This window comes from Micropterus salmoides, unplaced genomic scaffold, assembly GCF_014851395.1.
Source record: "Micropterus salmoides isolate LMB-PRFRI ecotype aquatic unplaced genomic scaffold, ASM1485139v1 Ms_hic_scaffold_7, whole genome shotgun sequence".
Classification (NCBI taxonomy): domain Eukaryota; kingdom Metazoa; phylum Chordata; class Actinopteri; order Centrarchiformes; family Centrarchidae; genus Micropterus; species Micropterus salmoides.
The window spans coordinates 4,346,520-4,367,391 of NW_024044459.1; the positions used below are offsets into that span (position 1 = coordinate 4,346,520).

Below are 20,872 nucleotides of genomic sequence, written 5' to 3' on the forward strand. Positions count from 1 at the left end.
AATAATGCAGAGAAGACTGTACAAAAAACTTGAAAACAAGGGCAGGTAACACAGATGACTTTATTTAAAGAATAAATCCTGCATCAATATTTAAGACAAACAAACTAAAAAAATACTAAGATTTCCTTTACACTTTAAAATAATTTTGTTCTTTTTTAAACCATCACAAAAAATAGAAACAAGTACAATTTTTGTAATTAAAAAAATGTAACTGTACACAGCAGAATATACCATTTATTGCAAACTGAACACCCCTGACACCTCAGAAACTATAAACACATGTATTGCAATTCACCTAGAGATATGAAAAGACAAAAAACAAACAAAACCTACTCTGGTACAGCTCTCTCATCCTCTTCTCTGAAACAAACAGCTGCACAAGTCTGGTCTCCCCTGTCCAGCACAGTATCTTGTGTGTACTGAAACCATTCAGGTCCATTTAAACAGGGATTTCCAATACCTGTGGCACTTTTTACCTCCTCCTTTAGATACCAGATGCACCACAGTCCTCTTTGGGAGACAACTTGTGAACACAAAACTGAGCCAAAATGATTTAATATCCTCTAAACCGGGAAATAGTCTCCACTACAGCGAGTCCCTCCGAGTGGTGGCGCACTTATGACTTTGATTCACAGAAAACCTGCTGCAACATTATTGTAAAGCACTCCTGAAATATTTTAAAAGACATCCTGTCCTTGCTATTGCTGAAAGGTTATAAAAAGCAGCTCATTTAGAAAAGATGACCGTAGGCCATTCAAGCTACACGTACATGTTACAGGAGACGCTCAAGTTTAACACACCACCAACCATATATCAAGTTACTTTTACAGTATTTTGAAGTGTTGCCATTAACAAATGCTATCGTAGTGAAACCCTATGAACAAAAATGTTGCTTAAACATTTTATACCTAGTTTGTGTTCAAGATGGTTAGAAGAACAGCCCTAACAAATGCCCCTGCAGGAGACGGCATCAGATAAAAGCTATTTGGAGGAGCAGATAGTACCGTGCCTAAAAGAACATTCTTGTTAGAGAGAGTGCCCGGCGATTACGTGAATGTTGCAAAGAGTGATCTCTCGGTAAACATTTAATCCACCTCAAAGAGCCACGCTGGCAGATGAGAACATCTGCAAAGACATCAATAAATAAGAGAAAGACATAAAAAAAAGTCTTTCCTAACTCTTGTTCACAAATCCCCACCCTAAGCCCCGCTGGCAAAACCAAGGTCCCCACCACGATCCACCGATATAACTGGAATGAATAAGTTAGGGTGCCCAGCCCCCATTTTCACAACACTAAAATATCAAAAAGGATTAATTAAACAGGATCTGCGGTTCATCGTTAGCGATGTTCTGCTTAATGTTCAGTCACATCACATACAATATACAGAGAAGCAACGCCAGTTCACAGAACACCACCTGAAACATCACCTTCACAGCTACTGCTGCTAGTGCCGCTGCACTGACACTCAAGTGTGACACTAAAAAATGTATTCAAAACTCATTAGTATCATAAATCTAATACTTCCAAGATTAGCTATTCCACCAGAGAGCAACCACTGTGCAAGGATACGAGCAGGTGACCAACACTCATGAAGGAAACTGTATACTTAAAACAACAAAAGAATAGCTACCTCAGCTGTTATTTTTAAATCCAGAAAAGGAAGAGAGCAGTCACACACAAGAGTGTTAAAAATAAAGACAAACATGTCAGTGTGGGCCCTCTGGTTAAAAGAGTAGATACAATCTGGAGGCAGGTGTCGCTCCACACTCAGGTTGTTGGGTGGAAACAGCCATAACAATGTTAACCTACAGTTACTTGTCTGATCTGACTTTAGGGTTACGTTTAGATTTTTTCAAGTCTATCCTACCTCAGTTCTCACATGCCATACCAATGACTTTGTGATTGCTGTAGTCATTCCTCCCTTCATACTGGCCGTTCTTCTAAACAGTAAGAAATAGCAAACAAAATCCACCGACCTTCTGCATGTAAATGACTCCTACAGTTAAACCAAAGCTGAAATGAGTCTTCAGCAGTTCTAGTTAGACAAATCAAGCGGATGTTTTCATTCTGGCAGTAAACTTCAGATTTCTGCACAAAACGTGAACTGGATTTTACAGTGGAGTCACATGAGGAGGGGATTACTATACGACACATAGAGGAGGAATGACTACAGTAACCAACAACTCAAGGTGCACTTAGTATATGACATTAAAGTTAGTATCAGGACTAATGCTGCTTTAATTACTAAGCCGAGATTCTCTTTTGGAATATTGTTTTACTTTGCAGCACTTTTCAATTACTGTCAACAGATACTTTATCATCATTTAACAAATTACACATTTGTTCTATATTAGTTCTTCTCTCAGAATTCACCATTTCCATTCAGGAAACTGAACGTACTGACTGGCCATCAGGCCTGAATCTGTGACAGGAACCTTTACTCAAATCTGAAAGCGATACACTGCACACAGTTGGTACACAGTCGACTGTCTGGTTTAAAACCATGTGATTGAATTATTATGGCTTACACATTTAAGGCATGATGATTTCTAGTGAAACCAAATCTAAGTACATACAGCAGGCATCTACTTATGTGATAAATAATGAGCATGAACCCGACCAGAATCCCTAACATCGGTAGTGAAGGCTCTAATGAAAGAGCAGTGTCACAGATCACGGGAGCAGCAGAGAGGGAAAGCAGCCCCGGGCATGTAAAGGAGACACCAGCACAAAGTCCCTCCACCATGTAAACCTCTGATGGTTCCACATTGGTGTTTAGTGCTTTTGCATGGGATTAGGTTTTATAATCCATGAGCGGGACCAGCATGTTCTGAAAAAACTACTAATTACTCCCAGTGATGACTTAAATCCCATAACGCATTTTGTTCTCGACAGGAGCAGTGTTTGGAAATGAAAGGACTACACAACAGCACAGAGATGTAACTCCTGAGGACTGCTCAATGTCATCCTTTGCTCATAATGCAGCAGGACTAAAATACAAGAGCCATGCCAGAAAGCTCCGCACCATAAGAGCCACCATAATTACCTGGGAAGGGTCTTTGAGCAGCTGTAACCTTTAATTTGACCACATCTAATAGTTTCATGCATTTCATCTGAAGTCAGTAATCTTTACAGTATACACCGGGAACATGTTCCATCATGAAGCAGTACACCCGAGCACTGAATGTTGGCGGGGGCCAAACCCACTCTTGAACAAACTAATCCTCAGGAATGAATGGAAGTGTCTCCCTCACAGGCCTAACAGATCACACAGTGAACAACATGATCAACAAGCCACTGTTTGTTTGACTATCATTCTTCTCCAGAGGTGTGAGAGCAAGGAATGGTGGGCAGTGTACGGACGGACTAGCCTGGCCAAGAATCCCCCTGCCATCCTGGCTATCAACAGACTTCCACGCTTCCTTCTTTATATATCCAATTTAGCTTCATGACAATTACACCCTCAATGTTTCCTGGTCATCTACAGCTGTTTAACAATGACAAGCACAAACCAACAATTTGTGAATTTGATGCTAATCGCCGATTCATTAATGCTACTCAACCTTCCAGCTGGCTACATGAGCATGGGCTCACTGGCAAAATGCCATTTTAAAAAGAAGGGGCATCAGAAGTGGGTAGGGCAGACATTTATAATTTTCTGAAACAGAAAATCCGACAATCATGCCAAGTCTTTGGCCCAGTGAAAAAAGCAGGATCAGAACATCTCTTTCAAGTTCTCTTTTTCACTCTTCACATCACCAGTCACTGTGCTGTAACAGAGTGCAATGCTGTGGACGCCTTCGAGGAGAGGCTGTCCTAAAAGGCACGCCATCAGTACGAATCATCACATCGAGACTACAAGACTCAAGACAGAGAATTCATCACAGCAGGCTTTCCATCCTGCCTTTGGGACAGGTGAACACATATGCCGTTAGACGTGGTCTTACGACACATCTTACAGTCTAGTTATTTTGAAGCACACTGAACCCTTGTGTATTTGCAGAACATTACACTTCTCACGCCTCCTACAGTGCGTCTGAATTGGAGCGACTAACTAACCAAGGTACTGGCAGTGTTAATGCATCTCAAACAGCTACAGTACTAGTTTGTGTGTGTGGGCATGTATCTGTGAAATATCAACCTGGTGCAGTATTTGAGAGCATCAGGAATAAACTTAAGACTAGACTGCAAAAGACTTGAAGCCTTGTTTCTGTATTCCTATAGGTCTCATCTCCGAGGTGTAGAAAAACACTGACCAGAAAACTCATTATGTAGCAGCAATACAACTAACCACTTACATTAAGACTGCAACTTACTAAGGTCTGTTGAGTCCTCATTAGGCTAAACATGACATCATTTAAGAAAACAATATAAGTGAAAGCATGATGGCATTCTGGTTAGACTCATGAAGGGAAGTGAAGGAATAAAAAGCCTTGAGGGTTCCCTGTTCTTTGAATCTGACCTTGTGCTCTGCTGAGAACTGGCAAAAATAAAATGCTTGGGAAAACCTTGAAAACGTATTAAAATATTTTGGCTTGGAAATGTTAAATATCAGAATGACAAGATGCATGATCAGCCAAACCCTTCTGTATACACTGCAGAGATATTGGTCATAACAATTTAATCCTCAGTCTGACCTTATTACAACAAGCTGAGAGGAATCCCAGTGGAGAAAGGTAAATAACATTATAAGTAACATGAAATTATTTGTTTCAGAAATTCACAGCATCTGAAAATGGGGCGTGACACTTTTTTTTAGCTTTTAGTTACTAAAACCAGTTGAACTTGGCCTGTTGGCCAGGTTTTAAGACTCAGAGGTCTAAGTGAATTAAAATGCATCTCTTTACTCGTCAGGCAGAAGTCTGGTAATAGAGCTGAATTTGGATCAGCCAATTTTTCCAGGCCCTGCTGTTCAACTCACATCAAATGCCCTTTTGGAGTTTTACTTTTATTGTTTATTGCAACATCAATAGGAACTGACAACTGAGCGCCTCCTTGAGGAAGTTATTGATAAAGATCCACATACTGACCAGATGCATTTTAACATGCTTCTAGATACAGTAGATACTTATTAAACCTAATGAGCAGATCTTTGTCACTTGTATACAAGAAAAAGAAGATTCTCTATTCGACTAATCAATGTGTAACGGTTATGTCTGCAATTACTAAGTTCTGAAATTGAGTGCTGCAGCTCCAGGGCTCTGAAGGGAGAATGAGGTGGGGGTCGTGGTCTGTCAGGACAGTCAGCCTGTGGCCTCTCTGAGGCACTGGGATGCTGTGCTTTTGGACAGGGTGACGACCTCTCTGCCGTGTGCTGTGAGGAGCTTAGAGAGGCATCAGCCTGGTGGTGTGGAACAGGAGCGGGTTCAGGTCCTCAGCATGGACGGCCCGATGGAGTGACGGCTCAGAGCGACTCCGCTCGATTTTTGGCAGCAGGTCTTGAACCTGCTCAATGGCTACCAGGATCTGATGAAAGAAAACCAAATGTAAAGGCAATCGTCAATAGAGATTTAAGTATTGTGTTTTATACATGTTGTGGTCCCACTCAAGCCACCTGGCCTACTTTAATGTGTTTCCCATTTACAGACAATTGCAGACATGCACAATGTAATGAATATTATCAGTATTTAGAAAACAATGACATTTCCTTTTAGAAGTACATTTGTATGGAACACTCATCCTTGCATGTCCACAGCTTTTTTTAAAGATATGACGGATAAAACTCCAGGTAGTAGTAGTTCTAACAGTAGCTCGGACAAAAGAAAAAAAAGCAACCCCCAGTGTTACAACCCCTGTGGTGTAGCACCAAAAAAAAACAAACAAACAAAAAATACTGTGGCCGAAAGCAGCACTACCCTACTTTTGTGGGATCCCTTCTAGTACATGTGTAACCTTTACTCTTCTCACCTGTGGAAACAGGGGCCTCTCATCACGTTTGAACTTCAGGCAGTCAACGATAAGCCTCTTCATTGACTTGGGTGAGGTACTAGACAGCTTACTGAGGTCTGGAGACAAGTAACCACGCCCAACCATAAAGATTATCTAAGAAAGAAAACAAAGGAGGACATACTAACTGAAATCTGACAGTGCTACTCATGTCGGGGAGTGGGGCCAGTTACACTAACTAATAGGGGTGCAACGAGATCTCGCAATATTATCAACATGATATTTTTAATTGAGATGAAAAGCTGTCTCACGATATCAGCATGACAGAGTGTGAGGGTGAAATTAGCATACAAGATGGTGCCGTCACTTTTAAGAGGTTTGTTTGGCAGCATTTTGGGTACAATTTTACCAGTCCAATATTTCGTCATTGCAGATTTCTTAAAAGTACTGTTAAAATATCATCTTGTCCTGTCACACCACTACTAACTAATGTGAAAAACAAAGATGATAAGGGTTGCAATGTTTGCCACAATGTTTAAAAGCCTTTATTTGATTCAGGTGGCAAATGTGAGAAAGTATGTGTTTCTCTGTCTTTTGGTTAGTCAAACTGAGTGAATTCCTTCTGGATGGACTGCCTTGTAACATTAGGCTGGTTCCAATTGGATTGCTTATCAACGACTGAAGGGATGATTCGCAATTTGTTTTTCCTTGCACCGATATTAAGGTGATTTTTAAATCACTATCAGAGCCAAGATAGCATTAAGTTTCTAGAATCTGCACCACACTGCAGTGTTTTTCATTCAATGATTTTTGTGGTGACACAACTCGCTACAATAGCAACGCTGACTGCAACATACTTAGTAGTAAAATCATTGTACATTGTGGAGCTGCGCGTAGCCCATAGATTCACTCAGCACTTGCTCACTACCTCTCCCTCTCTCACAAACACACTGAAATGGAGCAGTATGTTTCTAGAAAAACTTTTGCATTCAAGATAACTGAGTAGTAGTAGTCTATTTTCTTATCCCAACGCTGTCAATGTCAGATATGTTAACATCAGAATTAGAGCCCGACCGATTTATCAGCCAATATGAGATAATTGCATTTAATCTGCATCGGCCGTTTGTAACAGCAGATATTGGACTATTAAAAAAGAAACAAAAAGTCAGAGCCTTCACTCATGTCATGGATGTCGCATAGTTTGCCCACCAGAGGGCGCGCTGCAGCTCTCCTGTTAACAACACTGCCTCATCACAAAAACCACAGAAGAAAACAATCAACTGACCGGAGTTTACCGGAGCTTATGCTGCGTTCCATTTACCTCGGAAGTCGGAGCTGGGAATGAAGTCACACCTGAGTTGACGGCGTTCCAGTTAACCAGTCGGAAAACCTCGCTAAAAACACTGTAGCAACACGTCCACAGACAGCTGTATGACAGCACTTTGTGTACGAACATTTATGAGTCACAAGTACACAGAAGTGCTAATAAACAGTATAAACTACAGCTTTCTCTAACTGTTGATACCCCAACAGCCATCTTGGATCACAAATTAGGGGTAGTGCGGTTCTCCCGACTTCCCAAGTCGGGATTCCGACTTAAGGGGGTGTTCCCTTTGAAATTTTGACCTTTGAACTCGGAAATTCTGACTTCCCATGTCAACTGGAACGCACCATTACACGCAGCATTTAGAAACACGCAGAGGGCTGTGTGAGCGGTGAGTCGGTCTTTTGTCCAGTTAATTACATGACTTTAATGATTATAATAAAAAAAAGACCCAATCACTTCTCTTCTCCTGAAAATATTCATGACTTGCTAACACCCCCGTTTTTCACAGCCCTCTCCCGGCTTCCTCCCGGCTCACAGCAGGTTAACGTTACGGTAGTTGGGTGTTTGAAGCTACGCTGCTGGACAGACTGTAGCTGTTCTAGTGAACGGTCCACATTTCATCACTTCTAAATATTCTCTAAAATCACATAAACGTTACAGCAGCTAACGCCACCCATTGTTAAATTAGCCACAAAGCTAATGCCTTGTTTATCAGTGGAGGAGCGCTAACATTAATGAGCCGTTAATCTATATTTTTTGGTGTATTCTAAATATATCTGCGAGCCGCCTGTCTGCAGTTAGCGTGTCTGAAATGATTAAACCAGAGTGGACATGTAAATAAACGTGAGCTGAACAAGAAAATAACACGACTTCCTATAGCTCCTCTTTTTGTGACGTAGATGTGAAACAATGTCAGAGCCCTAACGGCTCTGGTTATAGTTATAACATTAGATAAATGAAATCTCAAAGTTGCAGGTCCTCGTTGACAGTCATGTAATATCAGATGCGCTCAACAGCAGCAGCAGCATCATCATCATCGACAGCATGATTTATACCGATGAGAAATGGTTTCTTGTAGCTTTGGTTAGAGAGAATGCTGTTAAAGGGATGAATTAGATGTGAATATGCTACTGTTATGGCCCTGGGGTCATATTTTGTTTGTTTTCATCTGCAATGTCAGCTGTTCTCCTCCCTTAGAGTGCGTGTATGCGGGTAATGGAGAACAGGTGGGCACACTGGATTGGTCCTGCAGAGCTGATTGGAGTCTCCTGATTGGTCACCTGGATGACAGCAGCCATCTTAAGCCCCACTGACAGGAACTCCTCTCTCTCTGCCGTTCCCAACCTGAGCCTGTGTGTTATGTCTGTTAGTCGTGAGTAGAGAACTGTTGTGATTAGATGAGATTTGTAAGTGAATCTGTGTAAATTAGCTTTGTAATTCTGATGGTCGTTGACAACCTTGTTTTGTTGGCTTTAGCCATTTTGTTATATACAGACATTTCTTTGTTGTAGCTTCCTTGTGTCAGCTACTAGCAGTGTGTAGGAGTGAGAAGCCCTTTTTGTTTGCACCATTTTTTCTCCTGTTTTTGAGATTAGAAGCCTGGTTTAGAGCTTTGTCTTTTCTTTACTTTCTGTTTTTGGTTTAGGAAAGTTTTAGGTTTATTAGATTGTTTTGGGCACTGCTCATCTCTGAAGCTAATAAAACTGCTAAATTGTATTTCCTGTGTTCTGGCCTTGTTTGGGAATGGGAAGAGTGGGAAGCTACACTTTTATGTTGCGTCCAGGACACCCCTAGACCTTGGGACGTAACACTACATTGAAATTATGGCAGATTATGTGTAAAGTGAAATACACGCTTATTCTCTCTCACTCTCTGTTTACAGATGGCTGAAAAAGTTGCATGGTCCAGCAACAAATATTTAATGATGTGCAACTGTTTACTTTTTGAGACAAATCTATTAACATAATCCATTTAGGAAAAGGTTTTATAGCCCACATACATACTAGCTTTCAATATCGGCCTGTTCTAAGTGTAGTTTTACACTTAGAACAGGCCGGCTCCCAAAACCCCATATCGGTTGGGCTCTAATTAGAATACAGCTGGGTTGTCGAAGTTAGCATGCTGTACATAGCTGTTATCGATTGCACCCCCTTCCTCCCCCACCGTGTGCGGCGCCACAGTTATGGGCCTTTCAGACAGATCACGACTGCCACACTGCTTCAACATGAAACCCATAATTTTCATTGGCTTGCGCCGCGCCGTTTGTTGTTGCGTCGAGCAAAGTGCAAAGCGCAATGCTTGGCAACCTTGCGCGCACGCCGTAAACAAAGTTCAAAGTAGTTCAACTTGCGCTGAACCCTAAAGCCAGCGCAGCATAAATCGCTGTCTTTCTGAAGGGCCATTACGCGGTAATTCTGAGGGAAACACTGTACAGTGCATTTACTCAGTGCAGTTTATCTTAAAGCTAATAAGCCTGTTTCTTCCATGCTGGCATTTGACTGACTTGCTGCAACGTAACACCGCCCCCTGGCGATCAGATCGCCAATCTGTCAAGTAGAATACATGACCAAGCTGGAGGTACAGCAGCCCTATCAGCGGGTAAACCCAGGTATCTGCAGTGGTGGCTGATATTTCTGATCCTTCAAAAAGATGAATTCCATTAAACAGATACTCCGCTTTAGACAGTGTCTGTGTCATGTTAACACAAGGAAGAGTAAAAGAGTCATGTAACCTGGTCTCTGTTGTTGATATTGGAGTAAGGCAGGGTCCCTGACATCAGCTCAAACAGCACTACTCCGTAACCGTATACATCAGACTGGAATGTATATGGGTTGGCGTCCTGCATTCGGATCACCTCAGGAGCCTTAGGGGGGAAATAACAAAACAAAGAGGGAGAAGACACTTAGTTTTTGTAATGACCTGCCAAGATCTCTGGATCAATTAAACATTACTGCTTATGCTAATGTATCTGTAAAGTAGGCTAAATTAGTGTACGTCTTAAATATATTTCTTCACATAACACCTACATGTATGGATTGGAAATACATCCTAAAAGCAACTGTGGCACAGTATCTTCAGTTTGAATGTAGTGAGTCAGGCTAAGCTGACTATCAACATTTATGTTAAGTTTGCCTTTTGTTGTTATCTAATAATATCATAATACTTCGAATGTGTACTCAACGATCGAATTTTCTAATATTCGAGTCGAGCCCCAGAGTAATCATATACAGTGAAAGAGAGCCTTACCATCCAGAGAATGGATCCACTGGGCTGTTCCACTTGTTGAGAGCCACTCCACCGTGACTTCACCGTTGCCAAGCCAAAGTCACCAATCTTAACAGTCCAGCCCTCGTGTAGAAAAATATCTAGCGGCAGTGCTCAGGAAATATTACAACAGACAACTGGTGTACATAATCATGTATCAGTTACCACCAAAACAAGCAAGAAATTATGAGAAGTGAGAGGAGTAGAAAGGAAACGATTCTACAAAAGTGAACTTACCAAAGTGCCAACAACATTCATTTTATTAACAAAAACTCTACTCCCGAGGCTGTATGCTTTGGATCATTCAGACTGTAAAAACAGGGCAATGTGTCTCATACTGTTCACCCAATATGGATGGTTCCACCGTTCATTACTTAATTTTGAATTCAATGTACTAGAAAGTACAGATACAACATGTTTGCTCTATCCTTGTCTGTCTATTTAAAGGTTATTTTTGGTTAAACCTTTGCGAGCTCCTGAACATGGTGTTCAAATTTGGAAATGTGTTATCAGTGTAGTCTAAGCACAAAAACCAACATGCTACAGTGAGATACTACTGCAAATACAAGGATACTGTTTGATTTCAGATCTCGATGAATGATGTTCTTTGCATGAAGATAACTGAAAGAGATGACAAATCATTAGTTTCACTTTTTATGGGGAGAGACAGACCACCAAAGACTTGACTGCACTTGATGCATCGTGCACAATTTGAGAAAGCCATCAGCTTTCTCAGAGGCTCTCAGTATTAAGTGTCCCCTGCACTATGTCTGACTATCAAAGCCAACTTTACTTTTCAGATGAAAGCTGAAATAAGTTTGACAGATTTAACACTTTAGGGAAGTTTACAAGATGTAAATGTGATGCATCTCGTAAAGCAATATATCTCTACCAACCATTCTTACAAAGTGCACATTGTGTACTGGAAAAAACAGTGAATCCTACTGACACTTGATGTCTAGTACTTCAACATGGGTGTCAGTGGTAAGCAAGTGGTAATGCTGAAATGGAATCTAGCAGCAGGTCTTACTCCATGCCCTGTGCTGTCTGTCTGGCCACATCAATGCGACGCATAGTGTCAAACTTGGTTTCTGAGACGTGCAGATGGCGGTACAGGCTGCTGCCTTCACACCACTGTGTGATAATGGCAAAGTTGGGCTTAGTCATGTAGCCCATGAACAGCAGGATGTTGACGTGGCGGGTCTTCCTGCAGAGAACAGAAATGGTAACAGCGCAAGAAATTTCATTTTCTGATCCACAATCTGATTAAGATGACAGTACAGTAGTTATTGAATCATTGAAAGTTAAATAAAAAATAAATGCAATAACAATACCAACGTGTGTTGGTTGAAGTCAGAGTGGGGCCCACAGAGTTATAATGTCCCACTAAATTGGTTAAAGCGTATGAGTATATAAAGACTATGAATATATTTTTCCCTGTTATATAATGTGTAAAACACAGACAGCACTTCTCACCGCAAGACCTGCATTTCATTTTTGAAGGCCTGCAATTGCTCAGGTGTAGGCTCTGTGACTTTAAGGATCTTGATTGCCACGTCTCCGTGCCACTTGCCCTTGAAGACTGTTCCAAAGGAGCCAGCACCTATTCTCTTCTGAATGTTGACTTCCCGAGAGTGGACCTCCCAGTAGTAACTCGAGTCTCTGTAGCCCCCTCGGTGCTGAAACAACACACTGAATGTTATGAACTAACTCACACCATCAGTAAATCCCTTTACTTGGGATTTTTTCACAACCAGTTTGTGAAATCGACCTTCCAGGTTAACTCTCTTTAGACCTGAAGATACCCAGCGACCTATGAATGAGGTCAAAGACCACGTACCACTTTCTTTTTGTCATCAGAAGAGGAGGGCTTGCGCTCCTTGTGGTCTGAGGGAGACTTGGGTGGTCTCCTACCCGGGGAGCCAAAGGAAGATGGTGGGCTGGTAGAGGGTTTCGGTGAGGGCTCGGGACCTGCAGGAAGGAAAAGGCCGGACACGAGAGTACTTCAAAATGACTATAATACCACGTTATATTACACAATGCAAATTCTGAAACAAAGATAGGAAATATTTAAAGAAAAAAAAATTATAATCTAAAAACATACCGATTGTGTTGTTGAATTTTAGTGCTTCCTAAAAAAGGAGCAGAGACACAACATTATAAATTCATATTTGTGAATTAGTGAAGCTAGAGTGCGGGACTTTTACATATAAACAAACACCCTTGCCGAACAAGTTCACACAGTGCTGGTTAAGCTTATCGCCGCCAGGTCAATCTCTCTGTATTTACGGTATACTGGACTTTCTAAGTCTGGTATCTGTGGCGACATTCCAGTGCTGGCAAACCGGTACTGAGGTGTTTCATGCCAACCTGCAAGGACTGGTTTGCCAGAGCTGACGGGGAAGCAACCGTAGCGACAGCAGCAACTCAGTTTGGCAGAGCCTATATGTCATAAGCACGTGTTGACCTTGTAATTATTCAATGCAGGTTTAATACACAGGTTAGTAAAGGTGTTGATGTCAATGGTTTTTGATGCCTTTGTAAAAGACAAAGACATTTTAAGCACTGGATAGCTGTGAAAACAACTAACATGCGTTTACAGTGGAAGCAAAATAGTCGATATGACAAGCTGGTCAAAGCTGAGCATATCTGGTATGTTTCTGGTGTGATTTTGGTTTTACAGGAAAGGTTTACCTGTTGTTGTTATACATTACACAGTGAATGACCACATACATTAGATACAATCGTATCCTTGTAAAACAAGGACCAATACCATAGCACTGACCTCTATAATGCTGGTACCAGCAGGGCCCACTGTGCTGACCATATGAACATTGGGAGTGGAGGTGGAGCGATGCCTCTGTAGAGACTGGCCATCTCCACCCGGCATGGGGAAGCGAAAGGCAGGGGTCGGGGACAGAAGGTCCATCCTGAGAGATCAAGTAAAACTGTCACCATTTGTATATGAATATCAGTTTCACAGAGTAATGCTGGTTTCATGAACAATGCAATGCGAGCGTTGGGCGGCCAACAGCTGCTGAGCTATGGGGAGCTCTGGAGGAGAGAGCCTGGGGCAGCACCGCAGTTAGACTGGATTCTGCTCTGATAACATAGCAGTTTACCAGCAGGAGGAGCTCAGAGGATATTGTTTTTATTAAATTAACTTTTTACTTGTAATTTTTGGGATTTAAACCTGTGTTTCCAGCCCCCCTGTTGTTATTGTAGCTGCTAGAGCTCTGAGGGACTACTTCGTATTTATACAGACCGGACACAACAGGAGATTTCTTGGAGAAAAGTAAGCAAGGAAGTTGACCTACTGGGTAAGTTCTGAAAATGTGTGTCCGTTACTTGATCCCAGCTATTTTTGTTCTTTACTATGAAAGAAGTTACTATAGCATAGCCCTGATTGATCCAAACTCCATTTGGAAAACAAGCATTTTAAAAGTTGTTTGCTTATCAACTTGCTGACAGACCTGACAAAGCATGACTTAATATTTTTGACAAATCGGCATTATTTCAGCATCTGTTTAATCTATTTATTACAACTAAATCAAAGCAAATTGTTTATTTTGGGTCTATACAGCTGTAGTAATCTATGGTCGGGTTGTGTTTATTCACATTAGTCCAGTCAAACTCACATGATAAACACAATGAGAATTTAGAGTTCGCGTTGTGTGGGAAACTGGTATAAGACTAAACTGTCCTTTTAATTTGAATATAATCTGTTTAATATGGAAGCTTACCCAGGAGGCTCTGGGGTTAAGGCTAGGTTGCTCTGTGATGGGGAATTTTCTGGCAATATTATCCGTGGTGGGTACTCGTCTGTGCAGGTACTGGGATCACACCTGGACAAAACACAGGGGAAGGGGGATGAGACAAGACCAAAGAGACATAATGAAACAAGGTGTCAAAGAACACTCATTTAAGGACTTCAGGTTATGTGAAATTTCTGATTTTTTAGGATTATTTTGTCTGGCATTTTTGCCTTTCTTGGACGGTGACAGCTACAGAGTGAGCCTGGCAAGGCGGAAAAGAGAGAGGGGAGGACATGCAGCACGACCCCGGGTTGGAATCAAACTTGAGCCGCTGCAGTAAGGACTCGGCCCTAAAAGGTATGCAGTCTATCAGGGGAGCTACCAGGGCGCCCCAAATTTCTGCTTTTAACCTGGGCTCCCTCACTCAAAAGGTAAAACCCAGCAAATAATCAAAACACAAGCTATGATCTAATAAGCACACCCGCTGAGCAATTCAGTGGTTGGTGTTGATTCTGAATCACAAATTAGTTGACAGATTCAGCGACAATGACAATAATTGTTAGTTGCAGTCCTACTAAGGAGATGATGAAACAGACATTGGAAACAGAAACACGGATTACATCTCCACATATCATCACAGATGACATAAAAATCAATGGTGGTATAAGAGATGAGCTGATGTAATAACTATCAACTAGTAACAATGTTTTACACCATGATGTTCATCTGTAGATCCTTCTTATTGGATAAAGGCAGCATCTTTCTCTTGATTTGCACCCAATCTGTCTTCATTGTAGCGCCAACAATGTTGATGCACTTTCTTTCTTTAAAGAGTGCACAGTAGTCTTGCCTTATTCTTCATGTCTCAATACCCCTGTTTTTGGGAGTGTGAGTATACGTTACCTCAGAAACAGTTCTGTAAAATCTAAAAATAAAACATGTTTTATTTTGATCAAATTCTTCTTTTCCCTTCCATCCTATCCTTGCTAAGGGTGGCAGCTTTGCTTAACAAACAATGGCTAGTTGGAAAATAACTCTTTTCGTTGTTGGCATCATATGACCAGAAAGGCACTTGGAGCCCTTATGCAAGTACACTCACTAATAAAAGTGAACAGAATCACTGTTATACAGCACACTTCTTCTCCAACTCACCGTTTATTCCATGTATGCATATCCACACACACAGTAGGGACCTTGCTACTGCAGTGCTGGTGAAATTTGTAGCCGCATGTCTGACATCTGAAGCCGTTAAAAAGAAACTTGTGGCAAAAATCACAGTAAGCCAGCTTGAAGAAGGTTTTCCGTACCTGCACAGTTAAAGACAACGCAGTATTAACTTCTACAGCAGTAATGTTTAAGAACATTTAGGAAAAACTTAATCAAGAACCCAAATATAAAAAGGCAGTTACTAACAGACTGGTATTTCAGAGAAGCCATAAAAATGTATAAACAGCATGTGTGTGTGTGTTTGTCAGCTACTTACAAAGTTGTGCATGGTGAGGGGAATATCATCCAGCACTTCGACTAAAAGCTCCTCTCCAACAAGAGGAGTGATGTCTGTTTCCCAATCTGTCAGCCTCTTACGACTGGAGTGGCAAAGACATGAAAAAGTAAAAAACTTTAATGAAAAAGAAAGTTTGTACATATTATCTGTTTCATAGAGTTCCAAACCTGCTGTGGCTATTAATGCTGTTTAACTTGAGACATATAGAGGTGAGGGGAAAGGGCCTTTGTCATTGTTCTGAATCATCCTGCATCATAAACTCATCTCTCTTGAAAAATGAGATCATGAATATCGGGAAAAAAAATAATAATTCTGTGATAAAACACAGTTAAACCATATGACATGGAGTGAATTTTTGAGATACACGAGCAGTCAGGCGATCAGATAGCTTGCAAACAAGCAAACAGTTTGTCCAGATGATCTAAAGTAGGGCTGAACGATTTTGGAAAATAATCTAATTGCAATGGTTACCAATATTGCAATTGCGATTTAATATGCAATTCATTTTTAAGCTCTTTACCTCCTGTGTTATTCAAAACAGACAAGCAGTAAATCTGTGTATAGTATGACCAACACAATATTAAATAGATTAAACATACACTGTTCTTTCTCGTAGGTCAGACCTGTGCTATGATGAAATTAGGTGATGCATGAATTATTATTATGAGCAATGGTGGAGAAGAAATATCAAATTATAATAATATGAGAAATAGAATTTGAGAGTCAAGTCATGGCATTAAGTAATATGGTATAATATCATCAGGTCGACCTACCTACAGACAAGAAAAACAAAGTTAACCAGTGTGAACTGTACTATACAGTAAGAGCTCAATACAAAATCCACAGTTCAGCCACCAATAAATAAGTCTATCTCAAAAAATACTCAGTTTGAGGTTCAATTCAAAAGTTGGCCAACGCAAATAAAACCAAGTGAGGCCACTTGTGTTTAACAGACAATCTTAGTAATTCTCCGACAACACCGGAGTGCCCAGACTGTCCCTCTTTCGGACTTGTGCGTTTGGTTTGAAACGCCCAATCACAGATATTTCCTGAGCTAGTTGGTGGCTGCGTGTGTGACACAGGCGCCGATCGCCACAATACGCTTACCTTACTACATGGGTCTTTCTATTGTACATTTTTCCTGTCCGTCAAAGCGGCGGATGGCCCAACAATTTCACCCTCCACGAAGTTACCCGTGGGTGGCGGGTGCTACTTTCATTCCCTGTGTGGCACTGAAGTTTCTGTAGTGTCAGCTTCTGTCAAGCTTAAGGCCACTGTACAACAGCAAGTCAAGGTACAGCGTAACGTGCAAAGTTGATGCTTCGTCTGCAGACTGCTTTACTCTCATGTGTCATGTGACCAAAGCATAATCGCAGCCTTTGTGATTAGAAAATCTCGTTTTATCATATTGCGATAATATTGCAAATGCAATTAATCGTTCAGCCCTAATCTAAAGCACTTTATTTGTAGGGGAAACTGAAAGTGAGGGCACCTGAAATGTTGACAATAATCCCTCATAGCAAACTGCGTGCACTGTGTGTAACTATGTTAAGCAAGTAAGTCAAAGTAGGAGAGGCCACCGCAATTCTAGATCTCAGCAATTATCTTAGTAAATGCAACATTATTATTATCGGTGGTATTCAAACTGTAAACCGTCTTTATTTCCTCAATACACAACCCTAACATTATTAGGCTGCCACCTGAGCATCTAGCCCATCTCACAGCGGAAGAACTGAACGCGCCATACACACACACACTTAACCAAAACTTGATAGTGACACATTGCTGCCAGGTGCCAGTAAAAACACATTTTTTAAGACGGGCATTAACTATTTTTTAAAATCAAAAATTTGAAAATCGTGACCCATCCCAGAATGTCCCTTTAAAATGTATTGCAAATATATATATTTTATTTAGGTACTCTATTTTGGAGTAGGTAGTGGTTTTGCACCATACACCAATTGCATCAACAAACCACATTGTACAATATGCAGATCTGAGACTTACGACAATTGTTTGCTGTTGCCTCTTGATCATTTATGTAGGCGACGAGGAATGCAACCCATTATCCCTATATGGTGTGGGAGGACATTCAGCAGTCAATAATGCAATCTTACCCTTCCAGAAGACGAAAGACAGCACAGCAGTCTTGGCTGAGGCCTCTCACTTTGAGCGCTTTATCTAGACTCTCATGCACAGTCTGTCCTTGACGAACATTCACCTGAGAACAGGAAACTGTATATGAACACCTGTATTTGATTTTAAATTACATTCAATTCATTCACAGAGTACTGACAAGCAAAAATGACAGTTGCACATTTTGCACAGTTTGGGACTACAGTAATCCATGTGTGACAGAACTTCAGTCCAGTGTACAGATTACACCTCCCCACCCCCACACACACAGATAATAATACATTCCTGTTCTGACCACAACAAAGCTCTTACAGACTAAATTGTGGGAGGTCAACCACAGCTGCTGGTTCCATATGGAATATGTCCTTGTATTACCACACGAGATGCTTCACAATTATATGAGCATTTCTAACATAGTAACACAAAACAGACTTGGTACATAGTATTGTACATTTGTTCATTGTATATAAATAACCAAGCAGGAAAACTGGAAATTGTGGTTTGGCAGGATTTCATTCAGTCAGTAAAGTTCTCCCGGCTTCTAAAGTGGAAGAATGCACTTGTATTACTGCGTTTCTATCTGTGCTGGATGAGGAGACTACATGAAGGGATGCATATATCTACATATATCTACATATCCTTTTAGCAATATTTTTCTAATGGGTTGTCTGCAATATGAAAGCAAAGAAATCTACTCAAGTTTTACTTAAGATGCATGAAAAGTGGACATGCTGAGGTTTACAGTTGTTCTGCATTGTAAAGCTCAACACAGCGGGGAAATGGATAATAAGAAGCACATCTCGTCCACCACACAATTTTAACTACCATGCACAATGATCATTATCATGTTACAATTTAGCACAATGCCACCATGAAAGAAAATTTAGCAGCTATTTTTCAGAATACAAATAAAATAAGACATCCATGTCTGATAGGAATAATTCAAGCAAACAGAAGATGGTGGCAGGAACCATCTGTGAAACCTGACACCAACTGTCCACTAGCTTACTCATTAACATGTTGTGAATGATGTCAAATTTTGTGTGAGTAATTACACTTTCATAGAGGGGATGATTGTCAACCAACACTTATTAATCTAGGTTAGCATACTCATTTAAATTTGCTGAGATGCTCTGTCATTGATAAAGAGCAGTATAGAGCTCATCATCTCACCACTGTCCTCTGTTTGTTGGGGAGGTAGACTCGGATGGTGCCCCCACCTCGGGGAACATCCTCCGGACTAGTCTCCCCCGAGGAGGAGTAGGAGGAAGAGGTGGAGGACATGATGAGAGGCAGGAGGAGCTGGGGCACGCAGCACTTAGACACCACAACGTCAGAAGAGCTTCATGCACAGGGGGATCCAGACGAGTTAGCCCTTTACTTACAACCTGCAACAACATGGACATATTTGAGCTTGGACACAATTTACCTTGTGTGTAAATAAGGCAGGACAAATAGCATTTTCTGTACTAGATGCCCCTCCAAAAGAAACCAATCAATTTCAGTTGTTTTCTTAATTTAAATTACAAATACAGTATTTCTAATAATTTGCAAATGCAAAATTACACATAGATAACTGGCAGTGTAAATTAAATAAATACAACTAGTATGGAATAAAAGGAAGGACGAGGGAGTAATGTACCTTTAAGTTACTCTCTCAACACTGCCTTTATTTGTGTGGAGATAATGTGATGCCAAAAGCTATTCGAATTGCTGACAGCTGAGCAGACATGGCTACATATCACACATAACAAGAATCACTAGTCTGTTTGATAGCAAGCACAACGGACTCGGACAATCTTGACTTTATAACGATAACATTACTGAAAATATTATGTTTGTTTGGTGGATACATCAGATAAACCACAACGATTCGTGAACGTTCCCAGTCATTCTAGCAGAGGCAAACACATTTATCGCTGAGGCGGAAAAACAAATAACATTAACTGCCGGAGTTTTGAAATTATTTCTGGCGATACAAGAGGGAATGGCACGTAACAGCTAACGTTACCGGATCTTTAACGTTAACTTACATCTTTGTAACAGACAGACGCCAACGATGTTTAATTAACAGCTAGGATTAAGTTATCAAACCGACAATATTAACTTACCCACTTGGAATTAGACCAAGGATTTGCTAGGTCAAGGTTTAATTTAATGTGGACATGAAGAGCTGACAGTCAAAGTTGCAAACCCGCAAACTTGCTAACTACTCGCATGATGCTAATACTAGCTGACGTTAGCCAGTTAGCTTAGCATGGGATTTGCCTTCTATGCAATATGACATTTCGGCTTTAGGGAGGCCATGTTTCACTCAGGGCGCCAATTAAACGACTTTGGCTAACTACTTTTTAAAGGTACTAGTAACGTTAAGTAGGTAAGAAGTGGCATGACGACTATATAAAGCTAACGTTAACGATGCAAAGTTGTTAAAAGTTTCTGTAAATTCCTGTCAGCTCGACTTGAAACTGTGCTAGCTAACTTGGCTTGCAGAGTGCTCACTGAAGAGAGATTATCTGGCTAACTCAATTGCTAGCTTACTTTACTATATACAACATTAATGCTACTCGTAGCCAGCTAACGTTAGCCAACTTGCGGGGTTTACCACCGCGTCAGCTTGTAAGCTAACGTTACTTCTTGCCAAAATACACTAAGTTACAGTGACTTATTTAATTGACATGCGTAAAACAGCACCATACACTTACTGCTATACATCTGTCAGGGTAACAGAAAACCTCCTTCCGTGTTTTAATACAATTTGGATAGAAGTAAACTCTTACCTGTAGCAGCCATCTTGGATTCTCTCAATCTGAAGTCGGATCTGTCAAGAACTTCGGGGAAAGCGGAAAACATTGGATATTCTCAGTCTTCATTGGTTGATTTTTGCAGCTGCGTTCTTTTATTGGACAACACCAGCTCTACATGCAAGAGGTGGGAGTTGTTAGTATACGGTTTTTGTCATGTAAATTAACTAACGCTACACATTTTTCACCAAGGAC

The 20,872-nt window shown here is 40.9% G+C and overlaps 1 protein-coding gene across 1 annotated transcript; it reads right to left on the reverse strand.

Annotated features, from left to right (window-relative positions):
- Window positions 1–41: 41 nt before the first annotated feature.
- On the reverse strand, window positions 42–20,769 carry araf (A-Raf proto-oncogene, serine/threonine kinase). The gene is made up of 16 exons (XM_038703168.1): window positions 20,654–20,769; window positions 19,047–19,261; window positions 17,855–17,958; window positions 15,717–15,819; window positions 15,386–15,540; window positions 14,222–14,323; window positions 13,264–13,408; window positions 12,583–12,610; window positions 12,319–12,449; window positions 11,955–12,157; window positions 11,509–11,685; window positions 11,053–11,099; window positions 10,461–10,579; window positions 9,946–10,077; window positions 5,909–6,043; window positions 42–5,467 (listed from the first exon to the last, which is right to left on the reverse strand). The coding sequence occupies exons 2-16, from the start codon at window positions 19,155–19,157 to the stop codon at window positions 5,327–5,329; spliced, it is 1,833 nt and encodes a 610-aa protein (XP_038559096.1). The 5' UTR covers window positions 19,158–19,261; window positions 20,654–20,769; the 3' UTR covers window positions 42–5,326.
- Between the last annotated feature and the right edge of the window lie 103 nt (window positions 20,770–20,872).

Coding starts and splice junctions, on each gene's coding strand:
- araf (XM_038703168.1), bottom strand. CDS start 19,157: ATGTCCTCCACCTCTTCCTCCTACTCCTCCTCGGGGGAGACTAGTCCG. Junction 15,820..17,854: donor GTCTTTCGTCTTCTGGAAGG/GTAAGATTGCAT, acceptor TTGCCACTCCAG/TCGTAAGAGGCTGACAGATT. Junction 12,158..12,318: donor CTGATGACAAAAAGAAAGTG/GTACGTGGTCTT, acceptor GTGTTGTTTCAG/CACCGAGGGGGCTACAGAGA.